Source organism: Physeter macrocephalus, chromosome 19 (assembly GCF_002837175.3).
Source record: "Physeter macrocephalus isolate SW-GA chromosome 19, ASM283717v5, whole genome shotgun sequence".
Lineage (NCBI taxonomy): Eukaryota > Metazoa > Chordata > Mammalia > Artiodactyla > Physeteridae > Physeter > Physeter macrocephalus.
This window is the reverse complement of record NC_041232.1, coordinates 62895124-62917915: the sequence shown is the minus strand read 5'-3', so window position 1 is coordinate 62917915 and position 22792 is coordinate 62895124. Positions and strand designations below refer to the sequence as shown.

Genomic DNA, 22792 nt, shown 5'->3' with positions numbered 1-22792 from the left:
AACTACGTGCTGGACCCGTGGAGGACAGGTAGGTCCCAAAGCTCAGAAAAGAGCATCTTCTGGTCTAAAACCTTCCCCAGGGAGAGAGGTTCTAATTCATGCTCCACTGTAGAGAGGAGCCACGGGGAGGTAGGATATGAGTGTAGAGGGGAGGACAGGATAAGGAAGGCATTTTCGGAAAGATATGAAGTTGAACCAGAAAAGGGAAAACAGGAAAAAAACCTCAGTCCGTTCAAACATATTGTTGCATTTTACTAGATCATTTAAAATGGGAGGGAAAAAAAAAAAAAGCAATGCCCCAGGAAGAAACTAGAATCAGATAAAGATGGCCCTCAATGGTCCCCACCCGGTGGCATTCACACCCTGTGTAGTCCCTTCTGACACCATCCGAGGGTTAGTCTATGGGACCAATAGAAGAGCGGAAGGAATGGTATGTCACTTCTGAGATGAGGTTACAAAAGACATGACAGCTTCTTTCTCTCTCTCTCCACTCATTCTATCATGAGCACCCTACAGAGAGGCCCACATTGCAAGGAAATGAAGCCTCCGGCCAACAGCCAGGGAGGAACTAAGGCCTGCCAACAACCACGTCAGTGAGCTTGGAAGTGGATCTTCCAGTCCCATCTGAATCAAGTCTTCAGATGATCACAATCCCTGCCTACAGGCTTGACCCGCAATCTCAAGACAGACCGTGAGCCAGAAGCACCCAGTTAAACTGCTCCTGGGTTCCTGACCCTTGGAAACTGTGTGAGGTAGAAAATATTTGCTGTTTGAAGCTCTAAGTTTTGGAGTAATTTGTTACACAGCAATAGATAACCAATACAAGTGTGCAGGCCAAGCTCCATTTCCAGCAAACTGTCACTGGAAGTGATAACTGGCAGAGTCCCTAAACTAGTCACACACACACCGCTCTAAACACAGATGCGTGTATTCCACACACACAGACAGGCAGTAAGTCCTCCTGTTTGAGAGCCCTTGATATTTTACCTGTGTTCAGAGCATCACTGCATTTCAACAGCAAAACAGTCTTAGAAGGCAGAGGTCCCACTTTGTAGATGAGAAACATGCCTCAGAGAGATGAAGTCATGCCTTGGAGGCTCCACATGAGATCCAAACCAAGTCTAGACAAGTCAGCACACCCAAGGGGCCACCTATACATTTGGCTGGAACCTGGGCTCTACAGTTCATGCTATGTGACTTCCAGAAAATGAACACAGAGGCAAAAAGGACGTTTGCTTAAAGTGGGATAGTTCTAGGCTTCTAGGAGCTAAAAATCCCGCCCTCAAAAAATACAACCCATGTACCCTCCCTACCTACTCTCTACACCTCCTGGCTTTTCACCGTGCCCCAAGCTCTTAGCACGAGGTCACTCTCTTAACGCTGGGTCATCGCTGAAGGCTCTGGTGAAAATGCAAAGTGACCTGCCCTGGGTTACCCATTAAGGCAGGATTGACCCCTGACACCCCAGTTCACAAGATGGGATGCAAGAGTGGTAAATGCGGGTACATGAGGAGCAGCTTGAGAGTAGTGGGGGTGGGGTGGATGAGGAGGCATAGACGGTTTCCCCCAGCTGTGGGCAGAGAGAGCTCTGGCCAGGAAAGGATGCCCAAGACAGAAATTGGACGGCTCCCTGGGAGGGAGCTGGCCCTTGCGGGCCCCGCCTAGAGAGGCCCTAGTGATCCACTTCGAACCCCACTCCTGACCGAGGGCGTGCCAACCTTCTGATCGTCAGGGCAAAGTCAGAAACCTGCCCTCTGCCTGTCCCACCCTGTTCCCTGCCCAGCCTGTCTGAGCCACGGCTGCGGCTCACGGTTCAGAGGCACCAGGTGTCCTGCTCAGGGTGACCATCTGTTCTCTGACACACCGAGCCAGTCTGCTGTGGCCACTCGGGACGCTGGGCCAAACATGCATACAGCCCCATAGAGTATATTTTTCTTCCTAAAAACATTTCTCATCTTTGGGTCTACACATCTTTCCCAAGTTCAGTGTCAATCCCCACAAACGGAAAGCCTGAAATTGGATCCTTTGTCCACAGAATCCTCCCCTTGAGCTGAAGAGAGGAGTCTGAAGGCAACCGAAGGGCAGCGTATTCCCGAGGGAGGGGTTAGCTGCGGTAACGCTGGCTGGCGATCACCCACCGGGAGAGGTGACTCAGGAGACGGCTCGCCCTCCCACGCACCGGTGAGTGTCCTGCACGCTCCCGCCCCATCCCCCGCCCCATCCTGGAATCCCTCAGCTGCTGTACCTGCTCCAGGTGAGCCAGGCAGGGAGAGCCCTAGCAACCATGGGGAAGGTCAGGGAAGAGGATCAAGGGAGGACGGAAAAAGAGCCAGGATAGTGACAGGGGAGCGCAGTGAGAGGGAGCCAGCGAGGCAAGAGTCGGGTGAGGAAGGGCCCGGGCGGAGGGGCCAGTCAGGGGCAGACAGGTGAGGTTGGCCTGTTCAGGGAACCGAGAGCAGCAGACTGGGGTCGGGGAGTGCAGTGAGCAAGGACAGTGAAATAGGAGGAGGCGGGAGAGGGGCAGCGGGCAGGTCGGGGGTGAGGCAGGCCTGTCTTGGTGGGAGGGGAGGGCAGGGGGTGGGGGGTGGTCAGGTATGGCTGGTGCCGGTAGGGGGGGTCCGAAGGTCATTTGACCTCTGTTTAGTAATTCCTCCAGAATAATCCCTCCAAAAACCTTTCAATGTTAATGGGCTAGTGCCTATTAAGTTTTAAGCCCCCCATACATGGCTGGTGAGTTTGCCTGTCTACCCACCAGCTGGAGCTCCAGAACTTGCCACTGATGGGGGCTTGTCTGCTCTTGGTGCTCGAGCTGTCTGTCCAGGACAACTTGGAAAGACCCAGCAGCTCCATCCATTCTGCATTTTGAAAGGCCCTGAGAGGCCTGCAGGTGCTGCGAGAGCTGGAGACAGTGACACAAGCTGCCACCTCAGAGGTGCTCACTGGGCCCGCAGGGGACCCCTTGGTCTTAATTTCCTCCAGGGGGCTAAGCAGAGGCGTCACCTCCGGGGACCCGCAGGCCTGTCTCCTTGAGTTATTTTAATTCTGTTCGCTGATGTCTTGCCTAATTGAGTCCCTGCAACCCTTCTGGAAACCAGGGCCTCCCCAAAATACTCCAAACCATAATAGAGGCCACCCTGGCTTTCCCCAAAAACACACACATTGGAATAAATGGCTAAAATTAAATTACTGGGAAGACTCAGAAATAACTCTTGGAGCTCAGGGTAAATGCTGACCCAGGCAGGAAGGCTCCTTGGTATTTTTAAAAGCTGCGCTCCCGTCCCCGCTGGGGAGCCTTGGGGAGTGAAGGGCACCGTTGTGGCCTGGGCGGTCCTCCTGGGACTTGGGGGAAGGCAGCTGGAGGAAGCTCTCCCACTCCAGACTGCCCTCCCGAGAGCTGCCCACCGTTCTGGAACTCACAGCACCCTTCCTCCGGCCTCTCACCAAGTGGGGCCCCTACAACCTGGGAAATCTCTGCGCTATTATAGGAACTTCCTAAATATGTCCACACATGAATCATCCGGACCAGGGAAGGGATCGACGGGTGTGACTAACCTGGTTCCAGGGCGCAGAGGGCAGAGGGTGGGTCTTGTCTGAAATCTCACCATTTGTTCATTCCTGTGAATGAGGCACTAGCCCCTTCCTCAGTCCTTTTGAAAATGGAGGCCCCCATGCTGCCTTTATCGCCCCTAGCACAGAGTTAATCAGGGGCTTACTTGGGGGTGTAGGTAGGAATTGGCGAGGGACCCAGAAGAGGCAGGCCGAGCATGCCGAAGAGTGGACAGAGAGTTTTCCAGCAGAGAACTGGTTAGGGGCCCAGGCTCTGAGCCAGGCTGCTTGAGTTTGCAGCCTGGCTCAGCTACTTCCCAACTCTGCGACTTTGGGGGAGTTACCCCCCTTCTCTGTGCAAATTACTTTCCTCACCTGTAAAATGGAAATAAAAACAGTATCTCCTTCCTAGGGTTGTTGGGAAGATTGTACAAGCTGATATTTGCAAAGGGCTCAGTGTGTCCCGAACACGGTGAGCATTCTAGAAGTGCTTGTTAAATCGCTGAGTCATTTCTGGGCAGGACTCAGGGTGAGCCAGGCCTGCCCATGGGCCTATCAAAAAGGGCCTAGAAACAACAGTACGCACAGCCCACCCTACGGGTAAGGTGGTCCCATGCGGGTAGCCAGAATGCTGGGAGTACAGAGGCTCAGCCAGGCCTGGTTGGGTGCCCGGCCCACGGTACAGACCTAGAACCAGACTGGTCCCCAAAGATGTACACAGGGGCAGCAGACGTGGCCCAGCTTTCTGGAACTTTCTGGAGAGGGTGAATGGGCTGGGACGAAGGTACAGGGGAGCTAGTTATTTGCACTGAAAGCTCCAGCTGGCCTCTGGAGTGTCTCTGTCAGTCTTCCCAGCCCACGGCTAAGGAATGGAATATTCCTGGGGAGGGTTCTCTGGCAACTTTAACCACGCACGCACCCCAATACATTTGAAAGTATTAGCTCCAAAAGTGTAAGGGAATTGCCTTGGGCCACAACAAGGATGGAAACCCAGACTCCAAAACTGCTGGCCCCGTCTTCTTTCTTTCCCTGCACACAGCCCAGGATGGAGGGCTCCCAGGAGCAAACGTCAGGAAGGAGGGGACCCATGCTTCTGTACTTAGAGCTGGGCTTGGGGCTGGGCCCTCTCGTGTACCTGCCATCACCCCTCACCTACTGGCATCCCTGCAGGGGGCATGTCAGTGTCCTTGGGGACACTGGCAAGGGTCCTTATCGCCTCAAGATCCCCTGGCTGGTGAGGGATGAACTGGTCCAGAACCCAAGTGAGCCTGGCCTAGGCCCCGGTACCCTGGCAAAGGCTGGCTGCCTCCGGAAAAGGCTGTGCAGACTTGGCACCAGAGGCCCGGTCACTTGGGGCCCTCAGAGTTGCTTGTGTCCATATGCTCTAGCAGGGCAGAGAGGGTATGGAATAACATTTGTGAGCCAACCCAAATGTCCAAATGGCCAGCATTTCAGAAAGAGGGACTAAGACATCTGAGGAAGCATAATTAAACCAACTCAGGTGGCTGGTTCCTGGCGTCCATTCTACTTCCTGTCCCAGGCACAGACCCGGTCGAGATGGCATTTATCTCTCTACGGCCACTTTCCTAGTTAGCACCCCTCCTGCTCTCCAAGCCGCTAGGCATGCACCCTTGCCTCCTCTTCTGTCAGCTTCCTTGCCCCCAGGTCTCCCTCCTTTGCTGTCTAGGGCTTAAGGGGTCTGGATGAACCCCAACAGCTGAAAAGAGGAGCAGAAAGCAAGCAAGGAGCAGCTCTCAGCTTCCCAGCAGTGGGCACAGACTGGGAGGGCAGGCTGGCCCGGCACCAGGAGCTCTGCCAAAAGGCACAAGATGGCCATGCACAGATGCGGGCCCTGGGCCCGTGGACTTGCTGGTCCTTTCCTGGGAGAGGGACCCCAGGGACTGGTTTACTTTCCCATGATGTGTGATGCTGAGAGCAGGTTCTGAGCATGGAGCACGTGCCAGGAGAGAGGGGCAGGAAAGGGTGAGTCGTCGGCCAGCCTTCAGGGCGCTCTCGGCACCCTGTTCTGCCCATGAGCGCCAGGTGAGGCGGGCATTGTCCAAAGGATGATCTGGCCGTCGCGGCTCGTACAAAGGCCAGGGTCTTCTCTAGGCATACCAAGGCCCTTCGTGTCAATCAAACACAGACCTGGACATCTGGCTTCAAGAAATGAGCTGCTCTTCCTTCCAAGAGAGCTTGGGGGTGGGTGTGGGGGAGGAGGAGAAGGAGCCTAAAAATAATTCCTATCTGACTCATTTTGCTTAGAATCTGACAGGGCTGCCTGCCAGGTAGGGGTTTGCCTGTCCCATTTTCTTATCTATCTTTAGCAGGGACTTAATGAGGGCAATTTCCTTGCTGCGATATAAAGACAAACCGCAAGCAATGGGAGTATAGTCTGTCTCACTGTTCCCTGGGCTCCTGATGACAGGATGACAATAATGGTCACTTCAGGGCTGAGCCATCTGGAGGGCTTGGGGATGGTGTCATCCCAGGATAGGGCAAATGAAGCAGCGCTCCCCTCAGTGCGACCCAAGCCAGGAGACAACCGTGGAGGAAGTGTCTCCCGCTCCCTCCTTCTATCCCCCCATCTCTGCTACCGCCACTCGGACAAGATAAACTACTCCGCCTAAAACCCCATCACTCACAACATAGTCCTTTATCTTCAGCATCTCTCCCCCTGTTTTAAAGGGCAAGCACAGTCCATTTTCATTGTTCACAGCATTCATGCCCTATATAACTGCATAACTACACTGCACACTGAACCACTGCTCCCAGAAGAAAGACAGGGTTAGGTTCCTGCGAGCCTCTGGTCACATTTTCTCCAGTTGGTCAAAGATAACCTCACTTTATGTGTGTTTTGGTTTAAGGACACCTTATTTAATATATACTGTAGATTCATTAACATTGAGCTCACCGCCAACAGCACTATCACTCTGGCCAGAACGAAGCTCATCTAACACGTATTTTCTCCATAAGGCACTTCACAGCCTCCCTGTACCCTGGAACATTGACAGCACTTCAGTGCTATGCTTAGGGGACATTTTAAACTGCAAATTCACCCATGAAAAGCACATCAACGCAAAAAACACGGCACTAAATAGATCACGGAAAGACACTACTTTACAATACGAGAGCTGGAGCAAGAAGGCAGAGGTCTCCTGGTTCAACCTCAGCTGGGAACAGGCGTGTCAGGTGACTCGAGTGTTTCACCGCTCTGGGAGTGTCCATGAGTGACTGTGAAAGCACTGACGAAATCACACATAACAAGTCATTTTAACGAGAGGCAAATTTGCAAATATAGAATCCATGAGTAATGAGGATTGACTGTACTTCCCAAAGGGCTACCTTAACGACTCCTGTGAATGAGCGGATGGATGGATGGATCTGGACTCTGAACTAGATGAATTTCTGATCAGTTCCTGGTGGGCAAGAACATGACTGCAGGAGTGGTGTGAGGTGCTAAAGGGCATGGCAAGTTCCAGAAAGCAACTGTGACTTAGAGACAAGATTTTAACGTGGCACTGGCATCCCCCAGGGTCCCTGCCCATGAGCGCAGCGTGAAGAGGAGGAGGGTAAGGTGAATTCTAGAAGGGAATGAGGGGTCTCCTGTAGCCAGTGATGGCCATCAAAGGGTGGGGTAGAGCTGTCAGAGTGTGTCGAGGAGTACACTCAACAGGCATTCACGACAATTCTAAAATTAAGTTTTTGTCTTTAGAGTGAGAAGGAAGAGGCAAGCACGAGTCTGCAGATGGGGAGGATGGTGTAAAATTAAGAGGGCCGCTGAGAGAAAGGTCTGCCTCCTGTCAGAGAACCTGTGTTGGACCAGGAAAGGTAGACCCCGCTAAAGCATCCTCAGTACGTCTCCGAGGGCCTCGGAGGAAATCCGGGGAGAGAGACAGGCACTCTGAGCGCTCATCTTCTTGCCCAAGGGATGGAACGATATGGTCCAGAAAAAGACAGCTTTGCACGTGAGGTCATAAACAGCCCCTAACCACTTCTGAGGAACAAAGTGCTAGAGACTGCAGCTTTGTGTATACAGTTCCAATTTTTTAAAATCAGAAAAATACAGATATCATCTCTCCTAAGGAGACTGCCAAGCCAATGATCTGGAAGAGAAGATGTAACCACTAATAGCTAGCACACAGTCACACAGACCAAGTCAGGGCCGGACCAAATCTACGTCCTTGAAAGGGTTGCTCTCCTGATACACTTGGGGAACCCTGCAAACACCAAGATTAAGGAGTGTTTACAGAGGCTTGCCCCATCACTCCATCCTGGGGCCTGCCTTATCCATTAAAAAAAAACTTAAAAAAAAATTGAGATATAATTCACTTACCACAAAAGCTACCCTTTTAAATCACAAAATCCAGGGTTTTTAGTATCTTCCCAAAATTGCATACCCATCACCATTAATTCCAGATGCCCTGTTCATTTTTATCAGTGACCTAGATGATGTCACAGAAAGCTTACAAAATCAAATCTGATGGCTGACTCTAACGTGTCCCCAGGGAAAGAGCCTGGCACCCAGGGAGGGTTTGGGCACACGGTGGCAGAGGAGGAGATGGAGAAATAAGATCGTAAATTGGTGCTATGGTTAGAGGACAGCAAGCCACTGTCATGGTCGATCATAGGACAGAGGCAGCAAGAGCTGCTGGGGGCTCTGCTCACCCTGCAGCGTCCAGGCTGTGGCCCGACTGCACCATCTGGGGACCCAGGGAGGGGGTGGCACTCAGATGTGGGGACAGCTTGCTCTCCTGCCTCTCGCCCAGCAGAGCCATCTGATACTAGCTGGCGATGACTGTGCCATTCTTTCCTTCTTTTCAAATCTGCTTTGCACATGGAGTAAATTAACCGTTCTGAGACCTCACTTAATGAAACAAATTAATTTGGAGAATGGCTATCCTGTCTCCCCAGCCGCACGGGCATCGTGCGATGGACCCCTAATGCTTCCATTAGCTGCCCCACCCTCACTGTTAGGAGGCCAGCTCTGGAGCCTGCGGGGTCTACTGGGACTTCTAACGTCTGGGCTGGGCCCCGTCAGGAGCCGGGAGCTCCGGCTTTTCCCTTCTCTTTAGTTCAGTTGCGGGTAGTGGCAGCAGCGAGCTCCACCCATCCGGCTCTGTTTCTAGGGAGTTTTGTGGGAGCGACATCCGGGGCCGGGGCGGTGGGAATCCTTGGTTCCCACATCTGTTTCACTGAGGCTTTCATAGTCTCACCCTAATGTCCTCCCATCTCCCTTCCAAATCCCTCTCGTGACTCATGGCTAATTCAATGCCCACCTCCTCAGGAAGCATTCTGTAACCACTCTCGCTGGCTCCTTTCTTTGAACCTCCTCGTGGGAACACATGGATGCTACATAGTCGTGCACCACGTTCTGGTGGCTTCTGAGGCCAGTTGTGCAAGCTCTACCTCAGGCCCGTGAGAGCAGGGACCACGCCTGGCACTTCTATGGTTTCTCTGCAGCCTGGAATGTAGCACAGAGCACTGCCCCATCAATCCTAGTTGGAGAGCTAAAGAGTGCTTCACTGTGGTGTCCGCCGTGATGTGCCACCCAGGGCCCTGCTCAGAAATGACACACTCGCCCCTGGCTGCTGGATGCGCTGTGGCAGACAGCCCTCAGCGGTCAGCCCTGCAGAATTTGTCTGGGGCGGAGAGCTGCCGGCTCAAGGTCAAGGCACTCCCCATCTGATGACTAGAGCAGACCTAGGGTTACAAAGACCTGCCCCTTCTCTCCATCTTGGGACAACTCTAAAGAGTCACCCCAAGGGACCATTTTAAAGGAGAAAACTTTTGAACTGTTCATGAGCTTAACCTTTTTTTTTTTTTTTCTGCAAAATGAGGAAAAGACACCCACGACTCAATTTTAGACACAGAGGCCCTCGAAGCAGCACGCAGAACGTGGGAGCAGAGTCTTCAGATGGCTGCTCTAGAGGGGCCCTCCTTCCGTGCCGGCCCCGACAGTGCGAGCAAAGCTTTAAAAGTTGATCCCTGAGAAGGAACAATGGACCCTGGGTGCCCTGCCCCTGGAGGTGATGCAAGGAAAGTTCCCTGGGCTCAAGCAAACCCGGCACTCATGGGGATTTGGGACAATAGCCCCACCCCTGCACCCTGCCACCACAGACATCTGCACTCCACTGTCACCTTACAGTGTTTTCTGAGCACCTCGGATCCCCCTGTGATCTTAGCTGGCGCTAAGACCATTTCCCGGTGCCTTACAAGGATGAGCTTGGTTAAGCCTCCCAATTAATGAACCCATTTTACAGAAGAGGAAATAAAGTTTTCAAGTTATAGAGTAATTTGCCAAAATCACGGAGTTAATGCGTAGGAAAGGTGGCATTCACATCCGGCATCTAATTCCACGGCATATGCCTCAGACATCAGAGAATAAAAGCAGTAAGGGCACACTCAAGGCCTCAAGAGGCCACCGGGAACTACGATATAATCTAGACTTCCGTCAAGACTAGGGCTCTAGAGCCCAGTTTAGAAATTCCTGCTGCAGGCTGTGGGGTAGTACAGACCCCCAGGTTCAGCAACCTGCCGAGCTGCCGAGAGTTTGCAGCTCTCAGACACCAGGTCCTCTGCAGTCAGACGGAAGGCCACAGACCCCTGCAGGCCTTCCGGGAGAGCCTCAGAGACACCACGGGGATGGAGCGGGCCACCTCCCTTCATGTGACACTGCAGCCACCCTCCTAATTATGCACCCACCAGCTCCCTACTCTTGGCTTTTTCTAGGTCCAAGGTCCACCTGAGGCTGTGGAGTCGAAAAGGCTGAGAGCTGCAGTCAGCAGGGGAGAGTTCAGCTCTGCTACTTAGCTGAACAATGTTGGCTAGTGTCCCTGGCCTCAGTTATTCCATCTGTTAAAAGGGGAAACAGGGGCTTCCCTGGTGGCGCAGTGGTTGAGAGTCCGCCTGCCGATGCAGGGGACGCGGGTTCGTGCCCCGGTCCCGGAAGATCCCACGTGCCGCGGAGCGGCTGGGCCCGTGAGCCATGGCCGCTGAGCCTGCGCGTCCGGAGCCTGTGCTCCGCAACGGGAGAGGCCACAACAGTGAGAGGCCGGAGTACCAAAAAAAAAAGGGGAAACAGCACCTTTTCTCCCTTGCAGCAGAGGGGGAGAGGTCAGAGGCATGACACAGATAGATGCTGGCTGTGCCCTTGGCCACCACATCTGATTCTGGTCACCTCCCCCTCTGCCACCAGGGAATGCAAGCCATACTACTAGGAAGGTTAACCTGCTGTACAAAGGTGTTAACTATCAAGGTCAAATATAAAGGTTTGGGGCTCAGGAAGGCCGTGACTATCTATCATCAGCTGGAAGGTTAGGGTCGACTGGATGATATTCTGTAGCCGTTCCTCAAACGCCAGAATCACACGCTCCACCAAGGAGGACTCGGGAGGCCCCTGGTGCTGGCTGCCTGCTTTCAGACAAAGAGGTACTTAAAGTGTCCAGCTGCCTACTCTTCTCCTGAAAGTCCCCATTGCCTGGGGACTCTGTGACGGTTGAGTGTCTGCCTGCACCGTACTCCAGATTGTGAGTAAAGGTGGGGGCCCGACCGGCACACAGCACGGGCTCAACGTGCGTCTGCCACGTTGAACGGCAGAGTCCGAGCCCCTGACGGTCAAGATGTTTGTTGCTTGAGTCCGTCTTTGGTCCAGAGGAACACTCTCTCCTTTCATTTCAGCTGATTTCCTGCAGTTCGGGTCCCAGGGAAGGTGGGCGGCCTCTCCTCAGCACTCTGTATAAATCTTTCAAGAGTTTACTGGCATGAACGTCCTTTCCCTGCAGCCTCCTCTTCCCTGGCCCTGGCCCGTTAGCCTCTCCTCACAGGACATACTTTCCATCCCTTTAATCATCTTTATTGCCTTGCTTTGGACCCCGTCCCGGGTCCACATCCTTTGCGAGGTGTGCTGACCTAACTGGGCATTTGTTAACACAAGCGAGGCTCAGCGAAAGGCCGGCTTCCCGGTGCCTGCATGTCACGCTCCTTTTCCTACATTCCTGGGTCACGCCGCTGCTTTCCGGAGACCTGCACTGTCCAGGGGCTCCTGCTGAGTGAGGTGACCTGGCCCACAAGCGGAGGCGCGGCTGATCTGGACGCTGAGAGCAGCCTGCGCTTGCCTGGGCTCACAGGGTGACTTCTCCTACGGAAGCTCGGGGACTCCCCGCACCTCCATACACACTCTGGGGACCACAGGGCAGGGAAGGAGCGACAGCGAGCCTCTGCTCTTCCTGACACCTCCCCAGTCCCCTGTGAACCCCATGCCTCCTTTAGGGGGTGCTCCCTACTTCTTCTCTCTGCAGGAACCCAGCAATCAGGAATTAGCCTCTGTGAAGCTGCACAGCAAGAAGGCAGCGCACACAGTGCAATGACTACACTCTGGTCAGGCCAGGAATAGGCTTGGTCCGACTCTCCCTGCTCAGTTTCCCCTTTTGATGCCACTACATAAAGTGCCTGGTGGTTTCTAAGCCCGGACTGCCTTCCTCCCAGATGGCTGTACACTCACTGTCCTCTGGGGCTGTTTTGGTTCCACTAAATCCACCAGCTGATGACATTCCGGGGGCCTGGTCCTCCATCCACCCTGAGTTGCGGCCACTTCCCAACACGCCTCGTTCAGGGCCCGTGTGTGGAGCGAGGGATCAGGGACCCTGGGCAGCCCTAGTCTCCAGGAAGCTGCACAAGAAGAGGTGTTTCCAGTATTCTGAGGAAGCATGTTGACTGGGCTTTTTTTTGGCTCTCTGAGAACACGCTCTGTTCATTAAAGGTAAAACCACAAGCCATCACCTTTAACTAAGAAGAAATTCCCTGTAGAGGAGAACCTCATTTTAATTCTTCAAGCAGAAGCCTTCCTTCCTCCGTCCCTCCCTCCCTTCCTTCCTCGCTTCCCTCTTTCTTTTCCTCCCCGCTCCCTCTCTCATTTCCATCCAGAAATCATTTATGCACATTCTAACAAACAAACAAACAAATACTCTAACTAACCGTGCTTTTGCACAAATGGCCACATACTAAAACACTGTTCTGCACCTGGACTCTTCCATTTGGAATACACCTTGAAGACCTTTCCCTGTCAGACAGCCTTTAAGGAAACAAAGGCTCAGCCTCCCAGACGCCCCAACTCAGCTGTTTGCTCCTATCCAGGGCTACCCCAGGCACTTTTTCTGGCCCCTTGCTGTCACCCAGCCCTCTGCTGGATGCCAGGGGAGATCCTGGTTTCTGCTTTAGTTTAAGTGGGCCCCAACCCGCCAGGCATTGGAGAGAAGCAGCACGTACAGTTGCTGATCTGTGTGTCGCTGCCACAGCAGAACCCAGCATGGGCCAGGGCCGGATCCCACGACAGGGCAGAGGAAAGACAGTCCTGGAACTGTGAGCTCCAGAGCCTCCTGGAGGCTGTGTCTCAAAACACACTTCGGCAGGTCCTGGTCCCCTGAGGACCGCTACTGTTGCTGCATGGTCAGTGGAAAGAGCTTTTCTCTTCCTGAACTGCCAAACCTGCCCTGGACTGCTGAATAGATCCAATCCCAGGGCCAACCAAGAGGCGGGCAGCCGCCGCCGCCCCGGGTCACCAGCCCACTGAGGCTACGTCGCCTCTCGCTGCATCGGCTGATGACCAGGAAAAGCCAAACACAGGACAGGACTGTAGCTCCAGAAGGGCCGGCAGAGGCGGGGAAAACCCAAAGCTGGCGACGGAGAGTCTCCTACCTTCGGTCATTTCTCCTCCTCCGGAACAGCTTCTTCGTGTGCGCAATCTCCACCTCATGGGGCATCGGGTGGTAGCCCTGCGTGTTTGGGAGAGGAAGAGAGGATTGTCAGTAAATCTTCTGAAAGAGAGCAAAGAACTTCTGGGTCTGAACTAACTACAACAACACCTATGACAAAACGAAATCGAGAGTTTGGAAAGGCTAGACTCTGACCACCAAATCCAGGCTGAAAAATGGAGAACACCAGAGTTAATGAATTTCCCACCAGGTGATAACGCTGGAATTATAGAACCAAAGAACAGTGGGGACACAAAGGGGTCCCTAGAATTTGTCATATCCAGTCACTCAAATTACAGAGGAGAACACACTCAGGTCCAGAGAGGTGGATGAGCCAGTTCAAGGTCCCGCAGAGAATTCGCAAGAGAATGAGATCCTGGAATCACTGGCTGATGGAGGACAAGTTAGCCCTCTAACATCAAGCTTCCTAACACAATGGGAATGTTAATATCTACTCTGAGCTGTTGAGAGGACCAAGGAGATGCAGCCTCCTTGCAAATCCTGAGCCTCATGCAGAGGGAATGTGCCAGGATCCAGGTCTCCTCATCCTGCTCCAGGATGCCTCATGCAATTTTTACCCATGATCTTTGTTACTTATACTCCTGGGGTATATTTAGAGGAAACATGCAAACAGCTAAATGCTTTTTTAAACTTTTAACTGGGGAAAATCCTAAAGATGGTCTTTTGCATATTGTCATCATGATAACAACTATGTATATATTTATATCAAGGTCGGAGAGAGACCCTCTATTCATAATGCAGGGTTGATCTTGCAAATGCCGGGCCACAGGCAGAATTATTTGCAGAAGTTGGGCTGATGGCCAGCCCTCTTCTTACCATTTCCCTCCCCCCAGAAAAGTGTGTTCTGGTGGGACATGGGAAAGCACTGCCATTCCATTATGGGCAGGCTGGGGTGGGGTGGGAGGGGTTGAGGGTCTTAGGCCTGGAGGCCTGGCTTGGGCCTGGGACATCTGGGTATGGGTCCTGTTGCAGAGTCTACAGCCTGAGCATGGCCCCCATGCCGCCCACGAGGCCCTGGGTGTGCACACGGTCAGAGGGTGTGACAGGGCCCAGTGTGCTGGAGGCGGCACAGTGAGAGCCCATTTAGCACCTGACCCCCACACACTTTACAGACAGGGAGACAGAAGCCCAGACCCCCTCCATGGCAAGGGCACATGCAGCCCTCTGGATCTGGGCTCCTGCTGGGCTGCCTTCTCAGGGCTTAGCCCCCAACCACGGGGCTAAGCAGCCCTGGACATGGGCAGCCCGGCCAGTCTTGAGGTGCTTCCTGGGGCAGGCACGGGGAGGACAACAGGCTCAGGAGGACACGGGACCTTGGCCTTTCAGACGCTTGGCTGAGACTCCTATTGAGTCCAGGGAGGGAAGGGCACATTTCAAATTTTATTTTATTTAATTTATATTATTTATATTGTCAGTCCCTCCCTCACACCCTGTCTCTTGGTTCCAGCAATCGGACCAAGAAGGCATGAATGAATTCTGGCTCTGGCAGGCACGATGGGCCTCTACTGCCTTAGGATGTGCTTTGTTTAATGGTTTTCTCAAAGGATATTATTTGCTTTCTTTAATACAAAACACAAACAAGGAAAAACAGCAAGTCTTCCCCTCTCATTTCCCCTCTCCCACCCTCACCCAGCTCCGGGCTGGCCCCTTCCCTCCCTCCGGCCTCAGGTCACCACAGGAACACACTGGGCGTGCCCTATGGAGACAATGGAAGGAAGCAGAGCCTGGATCGGGAGCTGAGCTCTGAGGCCGGGGCTGAGGGAGCTGTCGGGACACTTGGCCTTCCACGAGCTCAGAAGGTGCCAGCCTCCCCTGTCTGGGCCCCAGAGTCCTGGGCTCTGACCTGCATCCTGGCCTGCCCACCCCCCCACCTCCCGGCCACACGGCTGCAGCAGAGGGGAGCTGCCCTGGTGACCCAGCCTCGGCATGGAGTCCTAGCTCTCTGCCAGGACTCAGTGTGGCCCTGGGGCATGCGGGACCCCTCAGGGCTTCTAATGAAGCCACTGCTCTGACCGCTGTGTCCATCCATCTATCGCCTCCAAATTACTACATATGTATGTACATATATAAAATATCATTGTAGTTAAAAGCCTGGGATCTGGAACCACACTGTGAACTGTCAGCTCCTGGCTCTTCCTCTTGATGGCTATGTGACTTTGAGCAGGTGACCTAACCTCTATGTGCCTCAGTTTCCACACCTGTAAAATGGAGATAATAATAGCCTCCTGGGGTCCCTGTGACGGCTAAATGTGTTTTGTTTTTTTTTTTTTTTTTTTTTTTTTGCGGTACACGGGCCTCTCACTGCTGTGGTCTCTCCCGTTGCGGAGCACAGGCTCCGGACGCGCAGGCTCAGCGGCCACGGCTCACGGGCCCAGCCGCTCCACGGCATGTGGGACCCTCCCGGACCGGGGCACGAACCCACGTCCCCTGCAACAGCAGGCGGACTCTCAACCACTGCGCCACCAGGGAAGCCCAAATGTGTTGATAAACATGTAAAGAACGTAGAACAGTGCCTGGCATGCATCACACCTCAGCAGGTATCTCTGGTGTTGTCACTGCCATCGTTGGCGAGTGCGCCAGGACAAGCAAGGCTGCTCTGGTCCCTCCCCTCATTGGGCTCCCAGTCTTGGCAGAGAGAGTCCAGTGGAGTTGGTTTGCAGGGGAGGAGGGTGTAGGAAGCTCAGGTTAGGGAAGGTGGAGGGAATTAGCAGAGAGCCTGGTGACCAGGTGGTGTGCTGGGGAAGGATGGAGGAGGTCTGCCTGTGTTCTCTTTGGCCTGAGGCTGGCAGACCCCAGTGCGAGGCCAGAAATCAGCTGAACAAAGTGACAAAGGTGACAGAACAAAGCCTTGCACCTCGAAGGTCTTCCCTCCCCAGGAATAACCCAGGCCAGTGCTATAGAGGACTGGTGTCACCCACAAGATCACGTGGGGCCCCAGCCTATTGGCACCATGGTGAATACATGAATGAATGCCACCGGCCCTGGGGCACTTATGTAGAACTTTCAGACGGTCTTGTATAAAATGGGGTGCACTGCATTTATACAAGCTTTACTGGAGGACCCTCTTCAATTAGCCACTTAGTTCTTCAGACTCAAGCTGGTGGTGGTACCATGTGACACACACAACTCAAGATGCTGCCCATACTTCCCCCCAAACAAGGGCATTTGGGTATCAAGAGAGGCAAATATGAGGCCAGAAGAGGAAGAGAGAGGGAGAAAGTATGTGCTTAGCCATGACCTGCCATCAGATTAGCTGCTGCCCTAGGCTGGCAAAAGTTCTTTAAAGCCGTTGGTGGGAGACGAGGCTTGTACATGAATGTTCATAGCAGTAGTATTCATAATAGCCAAGAATGGAAACAACCCAAATGTCCAATAACTGATGTTTGGATAAATAAGTGGTAGCTCCATACAATGGAGTATTACATGGCTATAAAAAGAGAGGAAGTTCTGATACATGCTACACAGCATGCGTGAATCTATCAAAGACCACATATGGTTCGATTTCATTTTTATGAAATGTCCAGAAATGGCAAATCTGCAGAGACGGAAAGTAGATGAGAGGTTGCCAGTGCCTGAGGAGAGAAAGAATGGGGAGTGACTGCCAGTGGGCTCCAGGTTTCTTCTGGGGATAATGAAAATATTCTGGAATTGGACAGTGGCAATTGTTGCACAATCTCAATAAAGACAGTAAAAACCATTTACTCATATATTTTAAAGGGTGAATTTTATGGCATGTAAATTATATCTCAGTTTTTAAAAGGTGGGAAAAATATTCCAGGTAGAGGCAACAGCAAGTGTTTTGAAAAAAAAAAATCCAGCCACAGTGAAAACTGTGCCCCCTTCTCACTCAATTACTCTACAGAAAACAGCTGCCCTAAAACATGGTTCCTACGAAAGGGCTGGAGAGGGTGGCATGTGTAGGCAAGGGGCATCCAACGACGAGAGTGACTAATAAGGAGTCTGGAGAGGCACATGAGTTGGTATTTCCAGGCCTGGCCAGGGATGATGGGGTTCTGGCTTTAGACCAGAGACCCCTCCCTGCTTTTTAGATAGGATGTACCTCTTGAGTGGAGAATGGGAAATTTATCAGGCTTGTCAGAATGATCGTTTAAGAGTATACAGTATAAAAAACAAAAACAAATATTTTTAAGAGGGTGGATCTCATGTTACGTATACTAAATAAAATAAAAGGTCACAGAACTAAAAAAAAAAAAAAGAGTATACAGTAGTCTTTGCTCTATTTCTTTACTCAATAAATTCTTCTGTTCTATGTTTTGAAAGAGCCCCATCTGGACGTCAGTCGAGGTATGAGCATCCCCCCTCCCCCCAAATAAACAAGAGCCCCACCAGCCTCTGGTTTACCAGCTGGTTTGTGTGTTTCCTCAGCCGGAGTCAGGTGTGCCTCTGTAGCATCACCCTGGACCACCCAGGCCCTGCCTGCTCTTCCTCTGCCTCTCTGCATGGGCACCCTTCTCCCTTTAGCTCTGAGACCTGGCTGCAGCTCCCCTCTGTCTAACCTCTGACCACTTTCAATAACTAAGTGGGCCTGGGAGACAAGTAGATTATATAAAACAAGCCTCTCCAGGGAGGGAGGGAAGATAACACTCCTTCTGCGTGCAGCTTGGACAGAGGACACGTGAAACAAACACACACACTCTCTCTCTCTCTCAGTCTCTCTCTCTCCTGTCCCAGAGGTCAGCACTGGTCTAAGATGTGGCACTGTGGGCAGCGTGTTACTGCTCTGGTTGCTGAAACCCGTCACGTAAAATCTGCCCATTCCAGGGCAGGCTGAAGCTAATACCTCACCACCTGGGACGGCAGGTATTTCTGGGGGATTAAAGGCAGCTGCAGCAGAGCTGCTGACCGCAGACTGGCAGTGCAGGGGCCTTGCTCTGAGATGACAGCTATAAACAAACATATCTTGGGTCTGGGGGTGAGGATATGGGAGGGAAGGCAACGTAAGCACGCTGAGCAAGGCAGCATGTGTGCCGGGTGGCGCTGAGACCAGCTGCCTCTGTGATAAGAGTGATGCATGTCCACTGAGCCACAGGTTCCCCTCCCCCCCATCCCTCCACACTTCCCCACCCGCCCAACCATCCACCCTTCCCCCATCCACCCATCCATCCATCCATCCATCCAACCACCCATCCTATAAATACTGTCGCTGTAGACACTGCAGATACAGTAGTGGAAGAGCAATAGGCAAATGCTTGTTTTTACAGAGCACACATTCTAGTGAAAGGAGAGAGATGACAAACAAATAAAAGATAATATGATCAATGATGAAAAATGCTATCGAGCAGAACAAGGCTGGACAAAAGGATGAGAGCAGCAGCTGTGGCGGTGGTCAGGGGAGAGCTGTCTGTTATTTGCCATCCATCCACCCATCTGTCCATCCTTGGTTCTTCTTCACCCAAGCAGCTCTCAAGGCCTACCATGTGCCTTGAGATGGGAATACCAGAATGCACACGCCAGGGTCATAGGTGGATTGTGTGGAGACACGCTGGCGCTACAGGAGAAGACAGGCACCGGGTGCTCCGAGGGCCAGGGCGGGGGCTCCTGGCCACAGTGTCGCGTGCGGTGTCTTCACCCCTACAGTGGGTAGAATTGCGTGCCCCCAAAAGATCAGTTGGAGTCTTAACCCTGGGTACAGGTGAATGCGACCTTATTTGGAAACAGGGTCTTTGCAGATATGATGGAATCAAGACGAGGTCATACAAAATTCGGGTGGTCCTAAATCCAATGACTGGTGTCCTTATAAGAAGAAGGAAATTTGGACAGAGACAGAGGGAAGAAGGCTATGTGAACATGGAAGCAATGATTGGAGGGATGCAGCTTCAAGCCAAGGAACAGCAAGGATTGCTGGCAGCCACCAGAAGCTAGGAGAGGCAAGAAAGGATTCTTCCCTAGAGCCTCCAGAGGGAGCGTGGCCCTGCTGACACCTTGACTTCTGACTTCTAGCCTTTAGAACTGTGAGACTGTAAATTTCTGTTGCTTTAAGCCACCTAGTTGATGGTGGCTCCAGCACCCAAAACTAGGAGATAATAAATCGCTCTTGTTCTAAGCCAACAGGGAGTTGGCACTTCGTTATGGCAGCACCCCGCTCCCCCGCCGACCTTCCCGGGCCAGGAGACTTAGGTGGAAGAGTAGGTAAAACCATCTGTGCTTTAAAAAAGGGTCATTTTTCTAACTGGATTTCCTTTGCCAAAATGGAGTTGCATTTGTCAAAGTTACGAGCTCACCAGGTAATTTCACCGTGTTGGCAACCTGTTTTTACCAAGGAGGAAGGAGAGGCTCAGTAAGGTCCAGGAAGTTCCTCAGGCCACCCAGCCAGCTGGCAGCAGGCTGTACCCGCCGCCCCCAGGGCTCACGCTCCCAACTGTGATGTCTCTCAGCCTGCAGTACCAGGGCAGAGATGTGGAGATGGAACCACTAGGGGCGTGAGAGGGCATCTCCTGCCCCACCTCTGACCCCATGGTGCCGGGCCGTGACTCTGGGTCCCAGCAAGTGAGGAAGTGGCTCAGCACAAGCTCCGACCTGTGCTGGAGCCACCGTTGGACGGTCCCATTTCTGTCCATGGTGTCGCCCACCAGGCGTGAGGATGGAGAGCTGGTGTCCCTGGGCGCTGGTTCAGATGCCGTCCCATGTCTGCCCTGCAGAGTGCGTGCCCGTGTGTGCTCACTGTGACCTCTGCGATGACCCTGGCCATGGCCCCTTCGGCAGGCCTCCGCTCCCCTCTCTCTAGGGGGTGATGCTCATGACACCAAGCTTACCCTGCCCTTCACTCCCCAGGTTGGTGGGGTCAGGGCCCCTGGCTACTGCTCTGCATGGTTCCCCTTCAATCTTGCGGGACGAGGTTTAGAAGTGCCCCACAGAGCTCAGTCCCACGGCTTGCAGCTTCATGGAACCCCAGGCCCGCTTTCCTTTCAAGGGAGATTCTCCTGATATTCCCATGACCTGTGACCTCTGACCACTGACCTTGGACCTGGGTATGATAGAAATCATCCAGACCTAACTAACTCACGGGTCTATTCTCTCTCTTTCTCACACACCAGCTCTTTGCAAAGGGAGAGTGCGTTACACAAATACAAGAGTTGTGTGAAGACCCCCAGACTGTGGTAGACCTGGACGGGCCTTCAGTAGGAGGTGATGCGGCTGGGAGATGCTGGCGCTGGAAGGGAAGGCTGCGGATCCTGGCCCAGGTGAGGCAGCAGCGGGAGGTTCCAAGCGGGGCATCGAAAGCTGTGCTCAAGGTGACTCCAACCAGAAATAAATACAGGATCACAAGACTCCACTGCCAGGACACCTGGAGCTTGGTTCTTTTCTACACATTAGCTGCCTTTTCCCACACACACCAGTGTCTCCTGACAGGTATGCCCTGTGGCCCCAGCTCTACCCTCTCCAGCGACCCGCCTGTCTGCCCCCATCTCTCCTGGATACCGACTCTCCATCTGGCCTCTTGGGAGGTGGAGAGTCGGTATCCAGGAAAAATGGTATTGGCCCTACCTGTCACTCCCAAGGATGCTTTGAAACACATGAAAACGAATGGCCTCCTTCTCTCCAGAAAATTCCAGATGGCCCAGAGTGGAGGGCCGCATGAACCGTGACTCAGAAGAACTGGATGTTGGTTCTGCCGTGCCCACTGGGTGAGCCCAAGGAGCTGGAGCCCCACAGAGGCAGGACAGACTCAGGCCAGGCCAGCTGGGACTCCCCAGGTCCCTGTCTCCGGCTCGACATGGGGAGACATCCCGAGGGCCGACAGTATGAGGGAAACATAGCACTTGGCAACTTAAGGGGCCATAAAAATACCAAGTACAGCTTCTCTGACAATGAGTTTGTCTCAACCGTGGAGCCCTCCTCTTGCTAGGGTCATGTTTTTTCATAGCTTCTAAGAAGTTATCCTACCAAGCTCCACATGGGCAGGATGTGTGGGTCACGTCCAAGCTGAAACAAACAGGTAATGTTTCTAAAATTCCTGGAATCTCAAGGCTGCACAGCTATTCAGAGAAGCCGACCTGTTTCAGAAAGAAAGGTGGGAGGCGGGAGGCTAAACCATGTTTAAGTCCGTGATTTTCTACCTTTTCTTTTAATTTATTTTTTTTAATCAGCAGAGACCCTTTTAAGAACAATACCTCAGCTGGAGTCCCAATATAAAAACAAAGATAAAGGTAGACGGGACAGAGATGCAGAGGCTGCCTCTGAGCCACCAACATCACCCACTGCCTCCACCCCTGCCCCCAACTCACACCCTGGACTGTGAACCTAGCCGCCACCCACTCTGAAAGGCTGGATGCTGGCTCCACAAGAACTGGACATTCTTCCAGAAACAGAGCCTAACTGAGGCTCTCTGGCTCGGGTTTAGTGGGGTCTACAGCACATGAATATCTTGCCTGTGGCAGCCTTTGGGGTGTGAGCCCACAGCATTTATCCAGCACGCAGGGGTCTGTGCCTGCACTGTAGTGTGGTTACAGAGGCCCGGTTGCTGGCATGTGGCCTTCCTTGGGTGCACTAAGCTAATAAAACCCATCCCTCCTTTTTCCTTCAAGTTGGGTTTCTCACTGTAACAGCCAAGAGTCTTGACTAATAAACCCACACAGCCTTTAGGCAACCTGGGCCCCAGCTATGCTGCCAAACTTGGATACCACTGGGCAGTTATCTCACCCAGCCCTCTCCTCCTTCTTGTGGAAAATGTGAATGAAAACATTTGCTTTTCCTGCCTCCTGTGTCATGACTGCTTGTCTTCCTTTGATTTCATGAGCCAATCAGTTACCCTTTTTATCTTTAAATATATTTTGAGTTGGGGTTCTGTCACTTGCAACCCAAAGAGTCCTAAATAATTCAGCATGATACAACTTTAGGTATTGTTACGGTTGTTCTTAGTATATCCATGAAATCCTGGAAAGCAAACAAGACTGTTCCCGCACCCTCCTGCTGGTAGCCATGTCAGGAAACGATCCACTGAGCAATGTCAAATACTGATGACATTGACTTGATAATTTCTGAGTAAACAGAAAAAAATAAGCGAGAACATTGGTACAAAGGACAGAACTACAAACCAATAGAAAAATGTTAGAAAATTGTTTTTATGTTACATTGTGTAAAATGTAAAGGAAACAATTACTAAAGTGCTGCTTTTTCAACCACTGTCAGATGACACAAACAGATGGAGAGATAGACCATGTTCTTGGACTGGAAGAATCAATATTGTGAAAATGACTATACTACCCAAAGCAATCTACAGATTCAATGCAATCCCTATCAAATTATCAATGGCATTTTTTACAGAACTAGAACAAAAAATCTTAAAATTTGTATGGAGACACAAAAGACCCCTAATAGCCAAAGCAGTCTTGAGGGAAAAAAATGGAGCTGGAGGAATCAGACTCCCTGACTTCAGACTATACTACAAAGCTACAGTAATCAAGACAATATGGTACTGGCACAAAAACAGAAATATAGATCAATGGAACAAG

The 22792-nt window shown here is 52.3% G+C and overlaps 1 protein-coding gene across 5 annotated transcripts in view; it reads right to left on the bottom strand.

Annotated features, from left to right (window-relative positions):
- CTIF (cap binding complex dependent translation initiation factor) overlaps positions 1–22792 on the bottom strand; it is a 145815-nt gene that overhangs the window by 41206 nt on the left and 81817 nt on the right. For all 5 annotated transcript variants that reach the window (XM_028480315.2, XM_028480316.2, XM_028480319.2 and 2 more), the window contains one exon: positions 13243–13319. In XM_028480315.2, the coding sequence (XP_028336116.1) occupies positions 13243–13319 (77 nt within the window). The remainder of the gene's footprint in view (positions 1–13242; positions 13320–22792) is intronic.